Raw genomic sequence first — 25,103 nt, 5'->3', positions numbered from 1 at the left:
TCTTGTTTCCCGGGGGGCGGGTTCAAACATTTTCTCTTTGACGCAATTGGTCAGCGCTACTGTCAGTCAAAGGTCTCAAGCATTGAACGTCACTGTACCAAAGCCCGCCCATATTGCATACCGTGTCCCGATTGGCCACACCAGTTCTCTAGTGTAGGAAATGAGCGTACAATTGAGCCTCTCCAGACCGTAATCCGCCGGCAGGCAATTCCTTTTTTGCCAACGGCTGATTCGGTCTGGCTTATTAGCCAGGCTAGCCTCACGCTACAGAAACAGGAGATAGGCTCCTGCCCTATGGGCCTCATGGCTACAGAAACAGGAGATAGGCTCCTGCCCCTATGGGCCTCATGGCTACAGAAACAGGAGATAGGCTCCTGCCCCTATGGGCCTCATGGCTACAGAAACAGGAGATAGGCTCCTGCCCTATGGGCCTCATGGCTACAGAAACAGGAGATAGGCTCCTGCCCTATGGGCCTCATGGCTACAGAAACAGGAGATAGGCTCCTGCCCCTATGGGCCTCATGGCTACAGAAACAGGAGATAGGCTCCTGCCCTATGGGCCTCATGGCTACAGAAACAGGAGATAGGCTCCTGCCCCCTATGGGCCTCATGGCTACAGAAACAGGAGATAAGCTCCTGCCCTATGGGCCTCACGCTACAGAAACAGGAGATAGGCTCCTGCCCTATGGGCCTCATGGCTACAGAAACAGGAGATAGGCTCCTGCCCTATGGGCCTCACGCTACAGAAACAGGAGATAGGCTCCTGCCCTATGGGCCTCATGGCTACAGAAACAGGAGATAGGCTCCTGCCCTATGGGCCTCATGTCTACAGAAACAGGAGATAGGCTCCTGCCCTATGGGCCTCATGGCTACAGAAACAGGAGATAGGCTCCTGCCCTATGGGCCTCATGGCTACAGAAACAGGAGATAGGCTCCTGCCCTATGGGCCTCATGGCTACAGAAACAGGAGATAGGCTCCTGCCCTATGGGCCTCATGGCTACAGAAACAGGAGATAGGCTCCTGCCCTATGGGCCTCATGGCTACAGAAACAGAAGATAGGTTCCTGCCCTATGGGCCTCATGGCTACAGAAACAGGAGATAGGCTCCTGCCCTATGGGCCTCATGGCTACAGAAACAGGAGATAGGCTCCTGCCCTATGGGCCTCATGGCTACAGAAACAGGAGATAGGCTCCTGCCCTATGGGCCTCATGGCTACAGAAACAGGAGATAGGCTCCTGCCCTATGGGCCTCATGGCTACAGAAACAGGAGATAGGCTCCTGCCCTATAGACCTCATGGCTACAGAAACAGGAGATAGGCTCCTGCCCTATGGGCCTCATGGCTACAGAAACAGGAGATAGGCTCCTGCCCTATGGGCCTCATGGCTACAGAAACAGGAGATAGGCTCCTGCCCTATGGGCCTCATGGCTACAGAAACAGGAGATAGGTTCCTGCCCTATGGGCCTCATGGCTACAGAAACAGGAGATAGGCTCCTGCCCTATGGGCCTCATGGCTACAGAAACAGGAGATAGGCTCCTGCCCTATGGGCCTCATGGCTACAGAAACAGGAGATAGGCTCCTGCCCTATGGGCCACATGGCTACAGAAACAGGAGATAGGCTCCTGCCCTATGGGCCTCATGGCTACAGAAACAGGAGATAGGCTCCTGCCCTATGGGCCACATGGCTACAGAAACAGGAGATAGGCTCCTGCCCTATGGGCCTCATGGCTACAGAAACAGGAGATAGGCTCCTGCCCTATGGGCCTCATGGCTACAGAAACAGGAGATAGGCTCCTGCCCTATAGACCTCATGGCTACAGAAACAGGAGATAGGCTCCTGCCCTATGGGCCTCATGGCTACAGAAACAGGAGATAGGCTCCTGCCCTATGGGCCTCATGGCTACAGAAACAGGAGATAGGCTCCTGCCCTATGGGCCTCATGGCTACAGAAACAGGAGATAGGTTCCTGCCCTATGGGCCTCATGGCTACAGAAACAGGAGATAGGCTCCTGCCCTATGGGCCTCATGGCTACAGAAACAGGAGATAGGCTCCTGCCCTATGGGCCTCATGGCTACAGAAACAGGAGATAGGCTCCTGCCCTATGGGCCTCATGGCTACAGAAACAGGAGATAGGCTCCTGCCCCTATGGGCCACATGGCTACAGAAACAGGAGATAGGCTCCTGCCCCTATGGGCCACATGGCTACAGAAACAGGAGATAGGTTCCTGCCCTATATGGGCCTCATGGCTCGGCAAGGCTACTTTCATGTTGCTGGGAGCAGTTAGTTAGTAGATGGGATAATTCTTCTGTCTGTTATCTCTCTCTGACTTGTGTGTGCATGCACGCACGTGCACACACACGCAAACACACACACATGCGCGCACGCACACACACACACACACACACACGCACGCGCGCGTGCACACACACACACACACGCATGCTTTTAAGTCTGGCAATTAAAGTTCCATTGTGTGATACACAGCACACGCCCCCCAAGCTAATCATGGCCAATTGTGACACGGCACGATTGAAGTGCCGTTTCTCTAATTAAGAGTACGGTACCCAGAACCCAGATTGCTGCTACGGTATGTCTCTGAATACATTAATCATGGGTCGAGCCAGGCCGTTGAGTTTGTCAAAAATCATATACGTACCACATGAATACAAGTAGACTAATTAATTTTAAGTTGTGTGTGTGTGTGGAAATTATAATCAAATTTCACTCTTATATTTGTTATTCTTTTATTATTAGTATTAGTATTATTAATATATTTTGCATAGAAACAAATTTACAAACGATCTACAAGCTCGTAGCGCGCCACCGAGTGGCGCGCTACGAGCTTGTAGGTCTGCTATTTTTTTTTAAATCGAAGAACGACTGACATAGAAACATAGCTTTTTCAGAAAACTGTCAGGATGTAGAAGACATTTTTAGAATCTGATCTCAGGTCAAAATGGGTTAGTTGAATTGACATGCACTAACTACGGCTACTAATTGAATATAATCGAGTACATAATCTTTTTAATTAATTCAGCATTTTTCCCCCAAACATTGTTGGTTATTCAAGGCTTGATTATTTACGGTGTGTGACAGCCATGGGTGCGCTGGTGGGTGTGATATATCGGTGTAGACATTGTGCTGATTGAATTTGGGAACGCAGGCATTGCTGAAAATTGCATTTCTACGTTGGCCTGTTCATCCACGGTGCTGGGAAACCTACTGTAATGTGTTGATGTTTATTACAGAGGACGACAACAACTCGCTTACTGCAGCTGACCTTCAAGAGAAATGTCACCTTTTATTTAATTTGCCATTAGTACCCGTCTGCTTCTGTACAGTATGTGATTTGGTCAACATTATTGCCGTTCATGGTCAATTTGGTGGTGTGCTGTGTGCATGCCAGCTGTGATTGTGCGTTCAACGTGTGTAATGTTATCTGAATGATCCAAGATTCGACTGGCAGCCTAGAACAGAACACTGAATATTCATTCTTGTCCTGTAGACGGTCTGGGGTCAATATTCATTCTTGTCCTGTAGACGGTCTGGGGTCAATATTCATTCTTGTCCTGTAGAGTGTAGACAGTCTGGGGTCAATATTCATTCTTGTCCTGTAGACGGTCTGGGGTCAATATTCATTCTTGTCCTGTAGACAGTCTGGGGTCAATATTCATTCTTGTCCTGTAGACGGTCTGGGGTCAATATTCATTCTTGTCCTGTAGACAGTCTGGGGTCAATATTCATTCTTGTCCTGTAGACGGTCTGGGGTCAATATTCATTCTTGTCCTGTAGAGTGTAGACAGTCTGGGGTCAATATTCATTCTTGTCCTGTAGAGTGTAGACAGTCTGGGGTCAATATTCATTCTTGTCCTGTAGAGTGTAGACAGTCTGGGGTCAATATTCATTCTTGTCCTGTAGACAGTCTGGGGTCAATATTCATTCTTGTCCTGTAGACAGTCTGGGGTCAATATTCATTCTTGTCCTGTAGACAGTCTGGGGTCAATATTCATTCTTGTCCTGTAGACAGTCTGGGGTCAATATTCATTCTTGTCCTGTAGAGACAGTCTGGGGTCAATATTCATTCTTGTCCTGTAGACAGTCTGGGGTCAATATTCATTCTTGTCCTGTAGAGTGTAGACAGTCTGGGGTCAATATTCATTCTTGTCCTGTAGACAGTCTGGGGTCAATATTCATTCTTGTCCTGTAGAGTGTAGACAGTCTTGGTCAATCCGTTGGATGAGGATTTTTTGCCCCAAACAACAAAAACTAAAGTTTGTCAACGTTTCATCCTTTCACAACTTTAACACTCTATTCTTAGTTCGCCTTTTCCTGTAAGAGATTATAGCTTTTAGATCCACTATTTGTGTCTAATGTTTTCGACCAGAATATGGATGCCGGGGTTAAGCAAGGGGTTAATGTCTTGTTTACGACGTGCAGTATACATATATATGCTCAGTGAGCTTAGGTGGACTTTACTAACCTCCTTTACTAACCTCCTTTACTAACCTCCTTTACTAACCTCCTTTACTAACCTCCTTGGTCCTTTACTAACCTCCTTGGTCCTTTACTAACCTCCTTGGTCCTTTACTAACCTCCTTGGTCCTCCGAGGAGGTTTTGAGTGGTGCAACCACTCCAAGGAACAGCAATGTCCGTCCTAACCTATGTGACTGAGTACCAGTAGGGGCTAAAGTGGCGCTGTTGTGCCAGAAACGGAGAGATGGTGTTGCACTGTTGCCTGCTAATTACACAGAGAGAGAGAGGCAGGGGGAGAGGGGAGTTGCACCACTCAGTTCACACGGATGTGATTTTTTTTTTTTTTTAAGTACGACCCCTGTAAATGGCAAAAGAAAAACATTATAATATCACAATACATCACTGACTTCCTGTTGGGTTCAGGTCATGGGTCCCATGGTGCTTTCTTTGAAGTCTGTGCTACTGAATCTAGTACATGGAGGTGTAACCCTTATTATGAAGTCTGTGCTACTGAATCTAGTACATGGAGGTGTAACCCTTATTATGAAGTCTGTGCTACTGAATCTAGTACATGGAGGTGTAACCCTTATTATGAAGTCTGTGCTACTGAATCTAGTACATGGAGGTGTAACCCTTATTATGAAGTCTGTGCTACTGAATCTAGTACATGGAGGTGTAACCCTTATTATGAAGTCTGTGCTACTGAATCTAGTAAATCGAGGTGTAACCCTTATTATGAAGTCTGTGCTACTGAATCTAGTAAATCGAGGTGTAACCCTTATTATGAAGTCTGTGCTACTGAATCTAGTACATCGAGGTGTAACCCTTATTATGAAGTCTGTGCTACTGAATCTAGTAAATCGAGGTGTAACCCTTATTATGAAGTCTGGGCCTACTGAATCTAGTACATCGAGATGTAACCCTTATTATGAAGTCTGGGCCTACTGAATCTAGTACATGGAGGTGTAACCCTTATTATGAAGTCTGGGCCTACTGAATCTAGTACATGGAGGTGTAACCCTTATTATGAAGTCTGGGCCTACTGAATCTAGTACATCGAGATGTAACCCTTATTATGAAGTCTGGGCCTACTGAATCTAGTACATGGAGGTGTAACCCTTATTATGAAGTCTGGGCCTACTGAATCTAGTACATGGAGGTGTAACCCTTATTATGAAGTCTGTGCTACTGAATCTAGTACATGGAGGTGTAACCCTTATTATGAAGTCCGTGCTACTGAATCTAGTACATGGAGGTGTAACCCTTATAGAGCGTCGCAGTCCCGCCCCCTCGAGAGACCCAGAAAATAAATCCCCGTTCATTTTCCTCATAGACTTTTCAGAAAGTACAAAGCCAACTCTTGTCGTGACAAATCATGACAATAAACACAATGTTTTGGGCCAAACAAAGAATTAGAAAGTAGTTAGAATTAGTAGTAGTAGTAAAACGGAAGGTTACAACACTTTTTTTTGTTGTTGTTTTTCTTCTTTGTAATTATTTGTTTGGTCCAAAATATTGTGTTTGTTGTCATGATTTGTCACGACTCGAGTTGGCTTCGTACGACGCTTAAAAGGTCTTTAAATAAATATGTTTTGAAATGTCTATGGGGAAAATGAACGGGTTCTCTCTCTCTCTCTCTGTAATTAGCAGGCAACAGTGCAACACTATCTCTCCGTTTCTGGCACAACAGCGCCACTTTAGCCCCTACTGGTACTCATAGTCACATAGGTTAGGACGGACATTGCTGTTCCTTGGAGTGGTTGCACCACTCAAAAACTCCTCGGAGGACCAAGGAGGTTAGTAAATAAAATGCATTGGGATTCATTTCCTGGGCCTGGCGTCGTCATGAAAGGGGGCGGGACTGGGCCTGGCGTCGTCATGAAAGGGGGCGGGACTGGGCCTGGCGTCGTCATGAAAGGGGGCGGGACTGAAACGCTCTATTATGTGGTCCTTTAATTTGACATTTTGTAAGGGGTGCTATCAGGCCATTTAGCCACCCATGTTCAAGACCTATGGAATATGTGTCACCACTTTTCGTGTGGAAGGTTTTGTAGTATTTGTGAGTGGTGCAAACCACTCCAACAACCAGCTTTGTCTTTATCTATGTTTGTATGTGTGTACCTGTACGTGGGACCCAAAAAAATGAGCATGGTTACTATGGTCACTGACATTACGTCAAACCACAGTTGATCAGTCTATATAAGACCTTACACAACTCAGTTCACACAGGTGTGATTTTTAGTATTCTGAGCACCTTTTGCCCTGATGACAAAATGTGATTAATTTAGCACGAGAATACAAATAATTCCATTACAATTTGGTCTCACATTGGTGGGTGCTCAGGCTTTAACCCATTCAGACCCGAGTTAAAAACATTCACTTTGAAAGAATATATATTCAAAGATTTGCGCCACATTTTTACGATTTTTCAAAAATAGCAGACCTACAAACTCGTAGCGCGCCACTCGGTGGCGCTGCTATTTTTCAATATCTAAAGTATAACATAACGCTTGAAACGCCCAAAATGGGTTAATAAATGCGGGGACATCACGCTAATACACAACAGATTGTGCAGGGTCCTCGCCAAAAGATATTTTCCTCTCACTCTCTTTGTTCATTTGAGTCAGGCATTTCATGGCACTTCTGGGGAGATTAATTTCCTATTCAGTCACGTATGCTCGGAGAAACGGGCAAAGACAAAGGCCAAGGGGGAAGCCAATGCTTGTGGTCTCCTCAACAAAAAAAATAAAAACGTCAGAAGACATCCAAGCCAGCCCTATATTCTCTAACCTCCGAGCTGATAAAGCAAATTTCACAGCAGGAAATTGAGTTAGGCCTCTAACCGAGAAGAGAGTGGTCTATCAGATATACATGGTGGAGCATTCCTCTGCTGTACAGTTGAAGAGTGGTCCATCAGATATACATGGTGGAGCATTCCACTGCTGTACAGTTGAAGAGTGGTCTATCAGATATACATGGTGGAGCATTCCACTGCTGTACAGTTGAAGAGTGTTCTATCAGATATACATGGTGGAGCATTCCACTGCTGTACAGTTGAAGAGTGTTCTATCAGATATACATGGTGGAGCATTCCACTGCTGTACAGTTGAAGAGTGTTCTATCAGATATACATGGTGGAGCATTCCACTGATGTACAGTTGAAGAGTGTTCTATCAGATATACATGGTGGAGCATTCCACTGCTGTACAGTTGCGCTAGCTTTCAGCTGATCAGGGTGGCCGTACTGATGAAAAGGAAATGGGGTGAAGTATTTAATATGTTACACTCCACCCATGATGGTAGTCTTGACTCTCGCCTGATAAATAGATTTGCTTATCTGACATTTGGACAGTGGCGACTGTCATTAGGCTTAAATAGATTACATGGTGTGTGTGTGTGTGTGTGTGTGTGTGTGTGTGTGTGTGTGTGCGCGTGCGAGAGAGAACGTTATGTAATATATGTAATTATAATAAACCATTGCAAATCTGAGCACGGCGCAGGTGAGGCTACACAAAAGGCATATTTTGAAAGCGACACACTATTTTTCAGGAAGAGATTTGGTGTAGAGGAAAAATGGAGGGGACCCCGGCCAACAAGATATGGTTTAAGTGGTTAAATACAATTAACGTTTCTTATTACATGGCTTGGTTGAATGCTTGATTCTGATTGGTCAATCGCTTAATTCAGCGTTGAATTATGTGTCGATAATGACCGCTGCCTAATCAAACCCTCTGAGCACCAGCTGTGCCCCGCTTGATTTACTGCTGTTTCCAACATGACAGCCATGTAAACACACACACACTAGTGACACACAATGTCATTTACAGCTAAACATTGCTCTTATGCTTAAAATGTTTTTGAAAACATTTGATCGAGAAATAGACGAAGCAGGACCCGAAAATGGATTCTATTTGATCAACTCACTTCCTTGTTTTCCGACAGTCCTGCAGCTGCAGACGCAGCCAGCGCAAACTTATGTAATACTTTTTTTGTTGTGTTTTGGGTCAATGTATTAATTTATGTTAGTTAGCCATGTAATAAGCGGGATAATATCTGGCTAGGTGGTCATTATCGGGAGATAATTCACCGACAGGGAGTTTAACCACCGAGGCGAAGCCGAGGTGGTTACACTCGCCAGATTGTATCCCTTACATATAGCCTAGTTCTTGATAAACCAATATGGAAAATAAAATAATCCACTGCTCGTATAGATCAATAATTACGGTATATGTAACTCATACTCTAGCAGTGTTACTCTCTCATCATGTTTCCCTCGTTTTGAGGAAAACAAAAGAAAAGAAAAAGTGTCTGAAACGGTTCTGTTCCATAGTTATAAAACCCATTGAAAATGTAATGGTTAGCGCGGCAAAAGTGTAACGATATCAGGAAGAGAGTTACAGAGACTTTCTAGAAATCTCTCTAGCACAGGAGTGGGTGGCAGAAGATTTTTGCAACCACGTGGTTTTCATGGCACTGTAGCTTCACTGGGATTTGAAGATTTTGAACAGTGGATCATAGGTTAGCTAAGAGCGCCATCTAGTAGATGAAAAAAAAGTCAGCGAAAGTCGTCCTAGGCTGTGTATGAGTTAACGCATATTTGATTGATACGTACTGTATGTAGGGCATTAACATAAAAATCGATTAGTCGACTAGTCGAATAGCAAAACGGTAGTCGACACTGTAAATCAAAAATCGGGTAATCGTTAATATTATTTTTAATATTTTTTATGATTTCTTTTTTTTTACAGCAGACATGCAGCTGTGAGCTCTGTGGTTGTGTTGGTAGTTCTCCAACTTAAGTACTAATCCATTCCTGGCTGATTGTTTTCATATCATATACAAGCCGACTGTACGTGGGTTTTGCCGTCACCGTCACTCGTGTAGGTGCGGTGTGCGGCGGTGGCACTGGCAGCATTTAAGACAGATTTTTAAACAGCATATGCCTCATAGGCTCATACGCTCAATGGGGACAACTACAGTGTGTAAATACTTTTACTATTGGTGAGTTTATTACTGTAGTTTGTTCAACAAGTTAGATTGGAGACGTGTCGTCGTTTCGTCCGGTAGAGTAGTATAGCAGGAGTCCCTCGACTCCCTCCTCACTCTGCCCAATAATATCCAGTTTGGTGACAGTCAAACTACAGTAGCTCTTCCCGTGATTTCATGATTATTTTTCTTATTAATCTTTCTTCATGCTTATCCAACAAAAGTGCAGGCGTGCGGCATTATTAAAAACAAACAGCTATGCCGCGCGATCATAGTTATAATAGTCGCGGTGGAGTGAAGGAGTTGATCATCTGATTCATAGCCTGGCAAGCCTGCTAGCTAGCAAGCCTAGTATGTAATCATAACCCCCTCCTAGCTTGTAGCTCCTTCTAAAAAACAAAGGAACTGTGGTTGTAACTTGTTGTTGAACATTTAGGGTTGTATGAAAATTATCGCATCGTTCATTCCTCCTCCTCCGTCTACTCTCCACTCTCCAACTGAACAAACATTTTCAACAACGTAACATGCTATGCTGCGCCGTAGAAAGGTCTTGCGCATCAAAAATAGCAGATCTACAAGCTCACAGCGCGTCCATCCGTGAGTCATTGTGGACTTGCAACTTTGACTTGACTTTTAACAGCTGATGTGAATTTCGGCCAATCAGAGCGGCATTCAGCGTAATCTAGTAAGAGAGTGGCGGCACTAGCGTTGACTCCCATTGTAACAATGGAATGCGGAAGTGCTCATTATATCTCAATGGGATAGTTCCTATGTTTGGAACTATAGCCCATAGGCACCCGCTTTGTGGCGAGATCAAAGCGTGTCGCCACTCTCTTACTATTCCACTCGGCCTGCATTCAACGGCTCTGTTCTGCAGTTAAATCTTCACTCGCGCTGGCCGTTTCAGAACATGCTTGATTGGATGGAAAAAAATATCATATTTTACCGCCGACTAATCGACTATAAATCGATTTTGATGGTATTCGTGTCGACTATCAAAAATCACGTTTGGTTAATGCCCTAACTGTATGTGCTCATACTGTTTCCTCGGTTCTTATTTGATTAGATTTGTATGCAAGTGAAGTGATTTTCCCTAGAAATATCCAGTCAATATGAACGGCCTGTGCGACCACATTCATTGGTTTACACATTTTGTGTCATTAAGCAACTAGTCGACTAGTTTACTAGTCGACTAGTAAATCCACTAGTCGACCTTGTTGGTACTAGTTGACCCCCCCGATTTTGTAGGCCTCAAGATCAGGTAGATTATAGTTATAGTCACCATGTACACATTTTTTAAATGTACAAATATTTATTAAAAAAAACAAAACAAAGAAACAATTTTTTTACATAATAGGTAGTTAAACAACTAGTCGACTAGTAAACTAGGCAACTAGTCAACTAGTAAAAATGACTAGAAGTGAATGCCCTACGGCGACGAAGGGATCACTGAGTGATCCCTTCGTCGCCATGCCAGCAGCTCCTGAGGATATGCGTGTCCTTACACCCAAACCATGGGATCACAAACACCCAAACCATGGGATCACACCATGTCCTTACACCCAAACCATGGGATCACAAACACCCAAACCATGGGATCACACCATGTCCTTACACCCAAACCATGGGATCACACCATGTCCTTACACCCAAACCATGGGATCACACCATGTCCTTACACCCAAACCATGGGATCACACCATGTCCTTACACCCAAACCATGGGATCACAAACACCCAAACCATGGGATCACACCATGTCCTTACACCCAAACCATGGGATCACAAACACCCAAACCATGGGATCACACCATGTCCTTACACCCAAACCATGGGATCACAAACACCCAAACCATGGGATCACACCATGTCCTTACACCCAAACCATGGGATCACAAACACCCAAACCATGGGATCACACCATGTCCTTACACCCAAACCATGGGATCACAAACACCCAAACCATGGGATCACACCATGTCCTTACCAAACCATGGGATCACACCATGTCCTTACACCCAAACCATGGGATCACACCATGTCCTTACACCCAAACCATGGGATCACACCATGTCCTTACACCCAAACCATGGGATCACAAACACATTGTAAAACATCAAATAATACAAACATTGTTTCTATTTATTCTGGTTAAGTGTTTTGGGAGGCCGGCCCAGACAGGTGAAGCATATTCCAGCACTGGCCTGATGAAGGTCACGTACACCTGGGTCAACACATCTGGGGGGAGCTGTACTCGTTTGACCACGATGCTCAGATAGTGAACACTTGGACCCTTAAAATGGAATGTTTGGCCTAAATATATCACTAGAGGAAATGCCATGGGGATCACAAACATCAGTCATCACCTGGGGAGGATGAACGATCAAAGCAATAGGCTATTTTAGCCAGTAGTTCGGGTTCGAGTTCGGGATCCAAGAGGTTGAGGTTGAGCATCTTGGAAGCCCCGGGCTCTCGTGAGGCTAAAATTATATAGCCTGGCTAATAAGCCAGACCGAATCAGCCGTTGGCAAAAAGAAATTGCCTGCCGACGGCACGACAGTGTGATTTGAGTCTGGCTTATTAGCCAGACTAAAAATTATAGCCCTCATGAAAAGAGATACAATAATGCTGGAAACTGTTGTCGTACGATTGCACTATTGTCATTTTTTGTTTGTAATTATATCCGGACACCAGGTTGAAAGTGTTAATGAGACTGTATGTGTGCGTTTGTTGCAGGACTGGAAAGCGTCGACCACTACCCCATTCTAGTCGCTGTCACTGGTATCCTGGTTCGAATCCTTGTGGACGGAGAGAGACAGGGGTGAGTGTTTCCGGTGTGAATGTTTGTGTGTGTGCATCTAAAGGGTGTCTTCCCCTTAAAATGGAGCCTTTGGACCACTTTTTGTGGATTTCATTTCATGGTGTTTCAACACAGTGAGGCTTCCAGACCAACTGCTGTGTTATTGTTACTGCTGTCATCACTTCTAGATGGCTCTCGACTCGAACCCAAGTTAAATTAAGAGAAACGAGTTGAACGTTTCTTTTGAGGGGTTGGTTGGTGAGTTTGGCCGTTCTGAATTTGTCCTCCTTTGAATCCGTGCTGCAGTGTGCTGACTCGGTTGAAGACCTTTTGTGTTTGAATGGATGAATATGCTTTGACAGAGAGAAGTTCTTACACCTACAGAGATACACTAATGTTGCTGGCAGCAGTTTGTTTAGAGAAAGGGATAATTCTTCTTTGTCTATGTAATCTCTCTCTCGCACACACACACACACACACACACACACACACACACACACACACACACACACACACACACACACACACACACACACACACACACACAGCTACCATGGTGCTGCATTGCAATCAGACCCACAATGGTGAATGGGTTTATGCGCTCCAGTGTCCAAGACATTCAATTAGTGACCCATAAAGGCTGTGGCTGGTGCCAAAGAACACGGGCAGACACGGGTAAGACTTGGACTTGGGATGGGAACCACACTCAAACACACCCACTTTTGTCAAAACAGCATTTGTATGTGTGCTGCATGACGAAGAGAAATACTGAAGGAGAGCGTTTGCGTGTGTCATTTATGCACGTGTGCACATGGCAGTGAGAAGTGGTGTCTGTGTGTGTGTTGCTGGTTGACAGTGAGAAGTGGTGTCTGTGTGTGTGTTGCTGGTTGACAGTGAGAAGTGGTGTCTGTGTGTGTGTTGCTGGTTGACAGTGAGAAGTGGTGTCTGTGTGTGTGTTGCTGGTTTACAGTGAGAAGTGGTGTCTATGTGTGTGTTGCTGGTTGACAGTGAGAAGTGGTGTCTATGTGTGTGTGTTGCTGGTGGACAGTGAGAAGTGGTGTCTGTGTGTGTGTTGCTGGTTGACAGTGAGAAGTGGTGTCTGTGTGTGTGTTGCTGGTTGACAGTGAGAAGTGGTGTCTATGTGTGTGTTGCTGGTTGACAGTGAGAAGTGGTGTCTGTGTGTGTGTTGCTGGTTGACAGTGAGAAGTGGTGTCTGTGTGTGTGTTGCTGGTTGACAGTGAGAAGTGGTGTCTGTGTGTGTGTGTTGCTGGTGGACAGTGAGAAGTGGTGTCTATGTGTGTGTGTTGCTGGTTGACAGTGAGAAGTGGTGTCTATGTGTGTGTGTTGCTGGTTGACAGTGAGAAGTGGTGTCTATGTGTGTGTTGCTGGTGGACAGTGAGAAGTGGTGTCTATGTGTGTGTGTTGCTGGTTGACAGTGAGAAGTGGTGTCTGTGTGTGTGTTGCTGGTGGACAGTGAGAAGTGGTGTCTATGTGTGTGTGTTGCTGGTTGACAGTGAGAAGTGGTGTCTGTGTGTGTGTTGCTGGTGGACAGTGAGAAGTGGTGTCTATGTGTGTGTGTTGCTGGTTGACAGTGAGAAGTGGTGTCTATGTGTGTGTTGCTGGTGGACAGTGAGAAGTGGTGTCTATGTGTGTGTGTTGCTGGTTGACAGTGAGAAGTGGTGTCTATGTGTGTGTTGCTGGTTGAGAGTGAGAAGTGGTGTCTATGTGTGTGTGTTGCTGGTTGACAGTGAGAGGTGGTGTCTGTGTGTGTGTGTTGCTGGTTGACAGTGAGAAGTGGTGTCTATGTGTGTGTTGCTGGTTGAGAGTGAGAAGTGGTGTCTATGTGTGTGTGTTGCTGGTTGACAGTGAGAGGTGGTGTCTGTGTGTGTGTTGCTGGTTGACAGTGAGAAGTGGTGTCTATGTGTGTGTTGCTGGTTGACAGTGAGAAGTGGTGTCTATGTGTGTGTTGCTGGTTGACAGTGAGAAGTGGTGTCTATGTGTGTGTTGCTGGTTGACAGTGAGAAGTGGTGTCTATGTGTGTGTTGCTGGTTGACAGTGAGAAGTGGTGTCTATGTGTGTGTTGCTGGTGGACAGTGAGAAGTGGTGTCTGTGTGTGTGTTGCTGGTTGACAGTGAGAAGTGGTGTATATGTGTGTGTTGCTGGTGGACAGTGAGAAGTGGTGTCTATGTGTGTGTTGCTGGTTGAGAGTGAGAAGTGGTGTCTATGTGTGTGTGTGTTGCTGGTTGACAGTGAGAGGTGGTGTCTGTGTGTGTGTTGCTGGTTGACAGTGAGAAGTGGTGTCTATGTGTGTGTTGCTGGTTGACAGTGAGAAGTGGTGTATGTGTGTGTGTGTTGCTGGTTGACAGTGAGAAGTGGTGTCTATGTGTGTTGCTGGTTGACAGTGAGAAGTGGTGTCTATGTGTGTGTTGCTGGTTGAGAGTGAGAAGTGGTGTCTATGTGTGTGTGTTGCTGGTTGACAGTGAGAGGTGGTGTCTGTGTGTGTGTTGCTGGTTGACAGTGAGAAGTGGTGTCTGTGTGTGTGTTGCTGGTTGAGAGTGAGAAGTGGTGTCTATGTGTGTGTTGCTGGTTGACAGTGAGAAGTGGTGTCTATGTGTGTGTGTTGCTGGTTGACAGTGAGAAGTGGTGTCTGTGTGTGTGTTGCTGGTTGACAGTGAGAAGTGGTGTCTGTGTGTGTGTTGCTGGTTGACAGTGAGAAGTGGTGTCTGTGTGTGTGTGTTGCTGGTGGACAGTGAGAAGTGGTGTCTATGTGTGTGTGTTGCTGGTTGACAGTGAGAAGTGGTGTTTATGTGTGTGTGTTGCTGGTTGACAGTGAGAAGTGGTGTCTATGTGTGTGTTGCTGGTGGACAGTGAGAAGTGGTGTCTATGTGTGTGTGTTGCTGGTTGACAGTGAGAAGTGGTGTCTATGTGTGTGTTGCTGGTTGACAGTGAGAAGTGGTGTCTATGTGTGTGTTGCTGGTGGACAGTGAGAAGTGGTGTCTATGTGTGTGTGTTGCTGGTTGACAGTGAGAAGTGGTGTCTGTGTGTGTGTTGCTGGTGGACAGTGAGAAGTGGTGTCTATGTGTGTGTGTTGCTGGTTGACAGTGAGAAGTGGTGTCTGTGTGTGTGTTGCTGGTGGACAGTGAGAAGTGGTGTCTATGTGTGTGTGTTGCTGGTTGACAGTGAGAAGTGGTGTCTATGTGTGTGTTGCTGGTGGACAGTGAGAAGTGGTGTCTATGTGTGTGTGTTGCTGGTTGACAGTGAGAAGTGGTGTCTATGTGTGTGTTGCTGGTTGAGAGTGAGAAGTGGTGTCTATGTGTGTGTGTTGCTGGTTGACAGTGAGAGGTGGTGTCTGTGTGTGTGTGTTGCTGGTTGACAGTGAGAAGTGGTGTCTATGTGTGTGTTGCTGGTTGAGAGTGAGAAGTGGTGTCTATGTGTGTGTGTTGCTGGTTGACAGTGAGAGGTGGTGTCTGTGTGTGTGTTGCTGGTTGACAGTGAGAAGTGGTGTCTATGTGTGTGTTGCTGGTTGACAGTGAGAAGTGGTGTCTATGTGTGTGTTGCTGGTTGACAGTGAGAAGTGGTGTCTATGTGTGTGTTGCTGGTTGACAGTGAGAAGTGGTGTCTATGTGTGTGTGTTGCTGGTTGACAGTGAGAAGTGGTGTCTATGTGTGTGTTGCTGGTGGACAGTGAGAAGTGGTGTCTGTGTGTGTGTTGCTGGTTGACAGTGAGAAGTGGTGTATATGTGTGTGTTGCTGGTGGACAGTGAGAAGTGGTGTCTATGTGTGTGTTGCTGGTTGAGAGTGAGAAGTGGTGTCTATGTGTGTGTGTGTTGCTGGTTGACAGTGAGAGGTGGTGTCTGTGTGTGTGTTGCTGGTTGACAGTGAGAAGTGGTGTCTATGTGTGTGTTGCTGGTTGACAGTGAGAAGTGGTGTATGTGTGTGTGTGTTGCTGGTTGACAGTGAGAAGTGGTGTCTATGTGTGTTGCTGGTTGACAGTGAGAAGTGGTGTCTATGTGTGTGTTGCTGGTTGAGAGTGAGAAGTGGTGTCTATGTGTGTGTTGCTGGTTGACAGTGAGAAGTGGTGTCTGTGTGTGTGTTGCTGGTGGACAGTGAGAAGTGGTGTCTATGTGTGTGTTGCTGGTTGACAGTGAGAAGTGGTGTCTGTGTGTGTGTTGCTGGTTGACAGTGAGAAGTGGTGTCTGTGTGTGTGTTGCTGGTTGACAGTGAGAAGTGGTGTCTGTGTGTGTGTTGCTGGTGGACAGTGAGAAGTGGTGTCTATGTGTGTGTTGCTGGTTGACAGTGAGAAGTGGTGTCTATGTGTGTGTTGCTGGTTGAGAGTGAGAAGTGGTGTCTATGTGTGTGTGTTGCTGGTTGACAGTGAGAAGTGGTGTCTATGTGTGTGTGTTGCTGGTTGACAGTGAGAAGTGGTGTCTGTGTGTGTGTTGCTGGTTGACAGTGAGAAGTGGTGTCTATGTGTGTGTTGCTGGTTGACAGTGAGAGGTGGTGTCTATGTGTGTGTGTTGCTGGTTGACAGTGAGAAGTGGTGTCTATGTGTGTGTTGCTGGTTGACAGTGAGAAGTGGTGTCTATGTGTGTGTTGCTGGTTGACAGTGAGAGGTGGTGTCTATGTGTGTTGCTGGTGGACAGTGAGAAGTGGTGTCTATGTGTGTGTGTTGCAGGTTGACAGTGAGAAGTGGTGTCTATGTGTGTGTTGCTGGTTGACAGTGAGAAGTGGTGTCTGTGTGTGTGTTGCAGGTTGACAGTGAGAAGTGGTGTCTGTGTGTGTGTTGCTGGTTGACAGTGAGAAGTGGTGTCTATGTGTGTGTGTTGCTGGTTGACAGTGAGAAGTGGTGTCTATGTGTGTGTGTTGCTGGTTGACAGTGAGAAGTGGTGTCTATGTGTGTGTGTTGCTGGTTGACAGTGAGAAGTGGTGTCTATGTGTGTGTGTTGCTGGTTGACAGTGAGAAGTGGTGTCTGTGTGTGTGTTGCTGGTTGACAGTGAGAAGTGGTGTCTATGTGTGTGTGTTGCTGGTTGACAGTGAGAAGTGGTGTCTATGTGTGTGTTGCTGGTTGACAGTGAGAAGTGGTGTCTATGTGTGTGTGTTGCTGGTTGACAGTGAGAAGTGGTGTCTGTGTGTGTGTTGCTGGTTGACAGTGAGAAGTGGTGTCTATGTGTGTGTTGCTGGTTGACAGTGAGAGGTGGTGTCTATGTGTGTGTGTTGCTGGTTGACAGTGAGAAGTGGTGTCTATGTGTGTGTTGCTGGTTGACAGTGAGAAGTGGTGTCTATGTGTGTGTTGCTGGTTGACAGTGAGAGGTGGTGTCTATGTGTGTGTGTTGCAGGTTGACAGTGAGAAGTGGTGTCTATGTGTGTGTTGCTGGTTGACAGTGAGAAGTGGTGTCTGTGTGTGTGTTGCAGGTTGACAGTGAGAAGTGGTGTCTATGTGTGTGTTGCTGGTTGACAGTGAGAAGTGGTGTCTATGTGTGTGTTGCTGGTTGACAGTGAGAGGTGGTGTCTATGTGTGTGTGTTGCTGGTTGACAGTGAGAAGTGGTGTCTATGTGTGTGTTGCTGGTTGACAGTGAGAAGTGGTGTCTATGTGTGTGTTGCTGGTTGACAGTGAGAAGTGGTGTCTATGTGTGTGTTGCTGGTTGACAGTGAGAAGTGGTGTATATGTGTGTGTGTTGCTGGTTGACAGTGAGAAGTGGTGTCTATGTGTGTGTTGCTGGTTGACAGTGAGAAGTGGTGTCTGTGTGTGTGTTGCTGGTTGACAGTGAGAAGTGGTGTCTGTGTGTGTGTTGCTGGTTGACAGTGAGAAGTGGTGTCTGTGTGTGTGTTGCTGGTTGACAGTGAGAAGTGGTGTCTGTGTGTGTGTTGCTGGTTGACAGTGAGAAGTGGTGTCTATGTGTGTGTTGCTGGTTGAGAGTGAGAAGTGGTGTCTATGTGTGTGTTGCTGGTTGACAGTGAGAAGTGGTGTCTATGTGTGTGTTGCTGGTTGACAGTGAGAAGTGGTGTCTGTGTGTGTGTTGCTGGTTGACAGTGAGAAGTGGTGTCTGTGTGTGTGTTGCTGGTTGACAGTGAGAAGTGGTGTCTATGTGTGTGTTGCTGGTTGACAGTGAGAAGTGGTGTCTGTGTGTGTGTTGCTGGTTGGCAGTGAGAAGTGGTGTCTGTGTGTGTGTTGCTGGTTGACAGTGAGAAGTGGTGTCTGTGTGTGTGTTGCTGGTTGGCAGTGAGAAGTGGTGTCTGTGTGTGTGTTGCTGGTTGACAGTGAGAAGTGGTGTCTATGTGTGTGTTGCTGGTTGACAGTGAGAAGTGGTGTCTGTGTGTGTGTTGCTGGTTGACAGTGAGAAGTGGTGTCTGTGTGTGTGTTGCTGGTTGACAGTGAGAAGTGGTGTCTGTGTGTGTGTTGCTGGTTGACAGTGAGAAGTGGTGTCTATGTGTGTGTTGCTGGTTGACAGTGAGAAGTGGTGTCTATGTGTGTGTTGCTGGTTGACAGTGAGAAGTGGTGTCTATGTGTGTGTTGCTGGTTGACAGTGAGAAGTGGTGTCTATGTGTGTGTGTTGCTGGTTGACAGTGAGAAGTGGTGTCTGTGTGTGTGTGTTGCTGGTTGACAGTGAGAAGTGGTGTCTGTGTGTGTGTTGCTGGTTGACAGTGAGAAGTGGTGTCTGTGTGTGTGTTGCTGGTTGACAGTGAGAAGTGGTGTCTGTGTGTGTGTTGCTGGTTGACAGTGAGAAGTGGTGTCTGTGTGTGTTGCTGGTTGACAGTGAGAAGTGGTGTCTGTGTGTGTGTGTTGCTGGTTGACAGTGAGAAGTGGTGTCTGTGTGTGTGTTGCTGGTTGACAGTGAGAAGTGGTGTCTATGTGTGTGTTGCTGGTTGACAGTGAGAAGTGGTGTCTGTGTGTGTGTTGCTGGTTGACAGTGAGAAGTGGTGTCTGTGTGTGTGTTGCTGGTTGACAGTGAGAAGTGGTGTCTATGTGTGTGTTGCTGGTTGAGAGATGTGTTTAAGTGCTTGTCTGTCTGAATCTGTTTTTGTGTGCCATGATAACCATAATGGAATCTATTGTATGCCAGGGAAACTATATTGCAGTGTTATTTCAGACATGTAGAGCGGTTGGAGGTTGGGGCACCGGGCAGGGGGTTGGGGCACCGGGCAGGGCGAGGGGACATTTACAGGGTTTGTGTGACGTTTCGGAAGACAAGTTTCATTGTCTCGATGTCTTTCTCAATCCGTCTTGCTCTCTTATCCTCATCTTTCCTCCCCTCTTTGTCAGTCTCGTCGCTCACTCTCTTCATCAGTGTCTCTCTCTCATGTCTCTCTCTCTCTCGACTCGGTCTTCCTGTCACACGTGTTGTTTCCCGTCCTCCATCTCTCTCTCTGTCACTCCCTTTCCGTACACAGTAAAACCATGGAAAATGTGGATAATTGATCCATCTGTAACCCGGAGAGTGTATACATGTAACCAAATTGACTCATAAAATGAACACTGACACCTCCAGTGTAGCCTCCCTCTGTCACTCGCAGCATTCGGTGTCAACATTAATCTAATGTTTGGCGACATTACAGTCTCTGTTGTCATGGTGTTTGCTTCAGGCAACTGGCTTTATCGCTCTTCCATTCCCTCCTCTCTCACTCTCCCTCTTCTCTCTCTCCAACTGCAACCACAACTTGAAAAGTCCATCTGATTAACCCATTTTGGGTGGGAACCCCTTTTGGTGTTAGCATTACGTTATGCTTTAGCTATTGAAAAATAGCAGATCTACAAGCTCGTAGCGCGCCACCGAGTGGCGCGCTACAAGCTTGTAGGTCTGCTATTTTTTTTAAATCGAAGAACGACTCACATAGAAACATAGCTTTTTCAGAAAACTGTCAGGATGTAGAAGACATTTTTAGAATCTGATCTCAGGTCAAAATGGCTTAACAGTGACACCAACAAATTACACATGTCAACATAATGCTTGCTGCACATCAGAGAGACGCCATACGTGTACGACTGTACGTGCACTGTATGTTCACGTGCACCGAACACAGGCAGATACAGGATAGACAAAGTTTGACACTACTTTATCAGGGGACTTCCTTTTTTGCAGAGCCTGCGTTTCGACGGGTGCTGATGGGACGCTTGTTTTACAGCACCTACTACTGGTAGGGCGGGGTTATATAACCTCACCTAAACCTAACCCTAACCTCACAAAACGCCGAAGTCCTTCAACCAGAAACCTAATCCTAACCTGTAAAACAAGCTCCCCCTTAAGCGACCATCGACACCCAGGCTCTGCAAAAAAGACTCCCACTTTATCAGACAGTGTAGGTATTGGGGCTGTGCCTCCAGAGTTCCACTGAGTGACCCTTTTATAGTTTGGCCTATCTTTGAGTGGTGCAACCACTCCTATAGACAGCTATGTGTGTCCCTGGGTCCGTCCCTGGCTGGCTGGCTGTGTCCGAGCACGGAAATAACGTTTTCACCACCAAGTGTCACTGTTGTGCAGCCTAACACACACACAGAAGGGCTAAGATGGCAGTATCATCCGAGAATTTAATGATGTGATTGTGGCAACCCGAACAATTACATCATTACATTCTCGGATGATATACTGTCAGCTTAGCCCTTCTGGATAAGGATAGGGATTTAGCTGACTACAGAACTTTGTAAAGTGGCGTGATGACAACCACCTTATTCTTAACGTTAAGAAGACACAGGAGATGGTGTTTGACCCCAAGAGTATTGGTGATCACAGGCCTGTGGTCATTCATGACTCGACCATCTCACAGGTGGTCTCATATAAATACTTGGGGATCTGTATTGACAACTCACTAACTTGGAATACACATGTTGACAGTCTCTGTAGTAAACTACAACAAAGACTGCACTTCCTTTGACGTCTCAGGGTTCATGGTGTTGACCAAAGATTTATGTTAGTGTTCTATCGAGCAGTCTTGGAAAGCCTGGTCAGGTTTGGCATCACAGCTTGGTTCGGTAATCTCTCAGTGCAACTGAGGTCCAAATTGTTCAGATTGGTGCAGACTGCAGGGAAGATCATAGGGGTAAGACGACTCCCCTCTCTGTAGATCATAGGGGTAAGACACCTCCCCTCTCTGTAGATCATAGGGGTAAGACGACTCCCCTCTCTGCAGTCTATTTATGAGCAGGCTACATTAAAACAGGCTCAAAAAATATTCAGTGATGTTACCCATGTTTTAAATGGCGAGTTTGTATTTCTGCCCTCTGGGAGAAGATACAAAGAACCAAAGTGGAAGTACATCAGATTTAAAAAATCGTTTGTACCAGCATCAATTAAAATGCTGAACGAGGCTCTGAAACAGCAGTAACTGTGTGCGGCTAGATTATCCACATGTGTGCAATTGTGTAATGTATTTGTGTCTGTCATCGATGTTTTATGTGTGGCTGTAGCTGGGGTGAAAGCCCAACACAAATTTCCCTTGTGGACAATAAAGTCAGATCAGATTATCTGATCTCAGGTCAAAATGGGTTAATAACAGATCAGGAACAACAGAGAAACATCAACACTATCGCTGTTCCTATCCCTGGTCATAATGTCCTATCCCTGGTCATAATGTCCTCGTGTTACTGGTCCTATCCCTGGTCATAATGTCCTCGTGTTCCTATCCCTGGTCATAATGTCCTCGTGTTACTGTTCCTATCCCTGGTCATAATGTCCTTGTGTTACTGTTCCTATCCCTGGTCATAATGTCCTCGTGTTCCTATCCCTGGTCATAATGTCCTCGTGTTCCTATCCCTGGTCATAATGTCCTCGTGTTCCTATCCCTGGTCATAATGTCCTCGTGTTCCTATCCCTGGTCATAATGTCCTCGTGTTCCTATCCCTGGTCATAATGTCCTCGTGTTCCTATCCCTGGTCATAATGTCCTCGTGTTCCTATCCCTGGTCATAATGTCCTCGTGTTCCTATCCCTGGTCATAATGTCCTCGTGTTACTTACCTTGTCTGTAGCATCAGAGATCACAAGAACAAGAGAAAGACAAAGTTCACCAGCTGACTGAGGGGGGAAAAGTGATGGCACACTTTGATGTTAGTGTTTATTTTAAGCTGAGCTGTTTGCAGAGCACCATTGTTTGATGTTATAATTAGGCCAATTATATATGGGCAGAATGAGAAGAAACTCTAATAAATCCTGATTAGGCCAATTATATATGGGCGGAATGAGAAGAAACTCCAATAAATCCTGTTAGTTTGCATATTTTTTAATGAATTAATGAGCACATTTTCTGATGTCACCTTGACTGTGTGTGTGTGTGTGTGTGTGTGTGTGTGTGTGTGTGTGTGTGTGTGTGTGTGTGTGTGTGTGTGTGTGTGTGTGTGTGTGTGTGTGTGTGTGTGTGTGTGTGTGTGTGCGCGCGCGCGCGCGGGTTCTGTTCGTAAATGTACATTCACATTTTCTCATTAACTGTACCCTCTATATGCTAGGTGGAACATATTTTATAGAAGTTAACACTGCAACTCTCCTAATTTCAGAATCTTCAACATATTTTTGACAATATTTCATTAAGGCTTGTTTGGGACCCATTTCCTGCACATATCTGGAGTTAAATTAGGTTCTAGGAGACGGGCATGCTTGGCAGAGGATATGTGCACTATAATAAGGCTGGATTACCATGCACAGCCATGCTACCTTAGACATCAGAGACAAGCAGGCCGCAGGAGACCTTGATGTTTAATTTGGTGGAGTTTGGCTGTATTTGAGCCGAGAAGAGTTGGCCACTTATTCTTAGGCGATGCCCATTAATGCAGATGTGTCCATATACTAGACATCTGCAATGGGTTGCCAACGCTATAATAAGCCCCGCAAAACGGGCAGACTGTATCTTCCAGCTCACGCTAGATAAAAGCCGATCTTCCCTAAAAAAGACTTGGAACGGGTAATTCACACATTCATGGCTTTGAACCTTGATTACTGTAATTCCATCTATGCAGGAATTGACCGGTTGTCACTCAGGCGCTTGCAGCTGGTGCAAAGTGCAGCTGCCCGCCTCCTCACAGGCAATAGAAAATACGTGATCACATCACCCCCGTCTTGGTCTCACTCCACTGGCTCCCTATCATTCAGCAGCAGGAGCATTCAGTGATTCGGGTGATTTGGAAAAAAACCTGGTCCGCCCCGGTAACAAGATGTGCTCATGCACACGCTCTACAGTGAGGGAAGTACAACAGACCAACAGCACGTGCACCAAGGCCCGCCGCACTCGATCATGATTGGAGGAAGGCCCCTCTCATCCTGATTGGATGAAGGCTTTGCCACCCAAAGCCCAAACCGAAACTAGGGTTTTTTGATCCCAGGGGCTCACTGGGGACAGGGAGGAACTCCTTATATGGTCAGCACACTTTATAGTAGGGAGTATTATCCAAAAAATAAGGAAAGATTATATTTGAATTAAGTGAAATCACTGAATATACCTTTAAGCAGTCATTGTTTGTTTTTAAGGCCTAAACGACCTGGATCCTCCATACATCTCTGAACTTCTTCACTGGCACACCCCAACTAGAAGAACCTTGAGGTTGGCTAATCAGTTGCTTCTGGTTGTGCCCTAAAACCCTCCTATGAACAGAGTTGACCAAGCCTTTAAAACCCTCCTATGAACAGAGTTGACCAAGCCTTTAAAACCCTCCTATAAACAGAGTTGACCAAGCCTTTAAAACCCTCCTATGAACAGAGTTGACCAAGCCTTTAAAACCCTCCTATGAACAGAGGTGACCAAGCCTTTAAAACCTGTCTATAAACAGAGTTGACCAAGCCTTTGCAGCAGCTGCCCCTACGTTATGGAATTGCTTGCCCCTTCATATAGACGAATTCAGAAACGGGTCTCATGGTCGCAGCGAATGTATTTCCTGTAGGCGGAGCCGACATATCTGCGGTTTAAACAGCCAGGTCTTCTACTACATTGAACGGTAGAGTGACTGATGTTAGTCTGCTCAAACGTTACTCTTTTACCTGCTTTTTACTAACACTAACTTTACAAAGATGCTCCAGAACATCAGGATGAGCCTGTGCAGTTTATGGCTGCTCCTACAGTGGTGGCAACATTCAACTTTGGAGAAAAACGGAATGTCAAAATATCCACCGCGATGGCTGAGACCAGAGCCATAGAGTAATGGTTGAGACGAAGCAGTGAAAGGTCCTGAAAGATACATAACGTCAGTCTTACCCAGTACCCAAACATTCTGTTGTATGAACACAAGGCTGCTGTACTTTATACCTCATACTTTAAATGCTTAGTATGAGGTATAAAGTACAGTCTGCCCAGCTGCAGACTACAGAGTACAAGGAAGTGAGTTGATCAAATCGAATCCATTTTCGGGTACTGCTTCGTTATTTCTCGCTCAAATGTTTTCAAAACATTTTTTTGAGAGCAATGTTTAGCTGTAAATGACAATGCGTTTGTTTACTATAGAGCGGAGCGGTCTGTTATCAAGAATTATTACATGGCTTGGTTGAATGCTTGATTCTGATTGGTCAATCGCTTAATTCAGCGGTGAGTTATCTCATGATAATGACCGCTCCGCTGTATAATGACCGCTGCCTAATCAAACAATTTACAATTTAGGCATTTAGCAGACGCTCTTAATCCAAACCCACTGAGCACCACCAGCTGCGCGGCTGCGCCCCGCTTGATTTACTGCTGTTTCCAACATGACAGCCATGTAAACACACACACTACTGACACGCAATGTCAATTACAGCTAAACATTGCTCTTACAAATGTTTTTTAAAACATTTGAGCGAGAAATAGACGAAGCAGGACCCGAAAATGGATTCTATTTGATCAACTCACTTCCTTGTTTTCCGACAGTGCTGCAGCCCTGCAGCTGCAGACGC

General features: G+C 45.8%; 1 protein-coding gene across 1 annotated transcript in view; it reads left to right on the top strand.

Annotated features, from left to right (window-relative positions):
* rnf123 (ring finger protein 123) overlaps nucleotides 1–25,103 on the top strand; it is a 411,050-nt gene that overhangs the window by 204,675 nt on the left and 181,272 nt on the right. Inside the window, exon 35 of the mRNA XM_079509716.1 lies at nucleotides 12,199–12,283. Coding sequence (XP_079365842.1) covers nucleotides 12,199–12,283 — 85 coding nt within the window. The remainder of the gene's footprint in view (nucleotides 1–12,198; nucleotides 12,284–25,103) is intronic.

Source organism: Electrona antarctica (assembly GCF_951216825.1).
Source record: "Electrona antarctica genome assembly, chromosome: 9".
NCBI lineage: Eukaryota > Metazoa > Chordata > Actinopteri > Myctophiformes > Myctophidae > Electrona > Electrona antarctica.
This window is presented reverse-complemented; position numbering and strand designations above follow the sequence as displayed.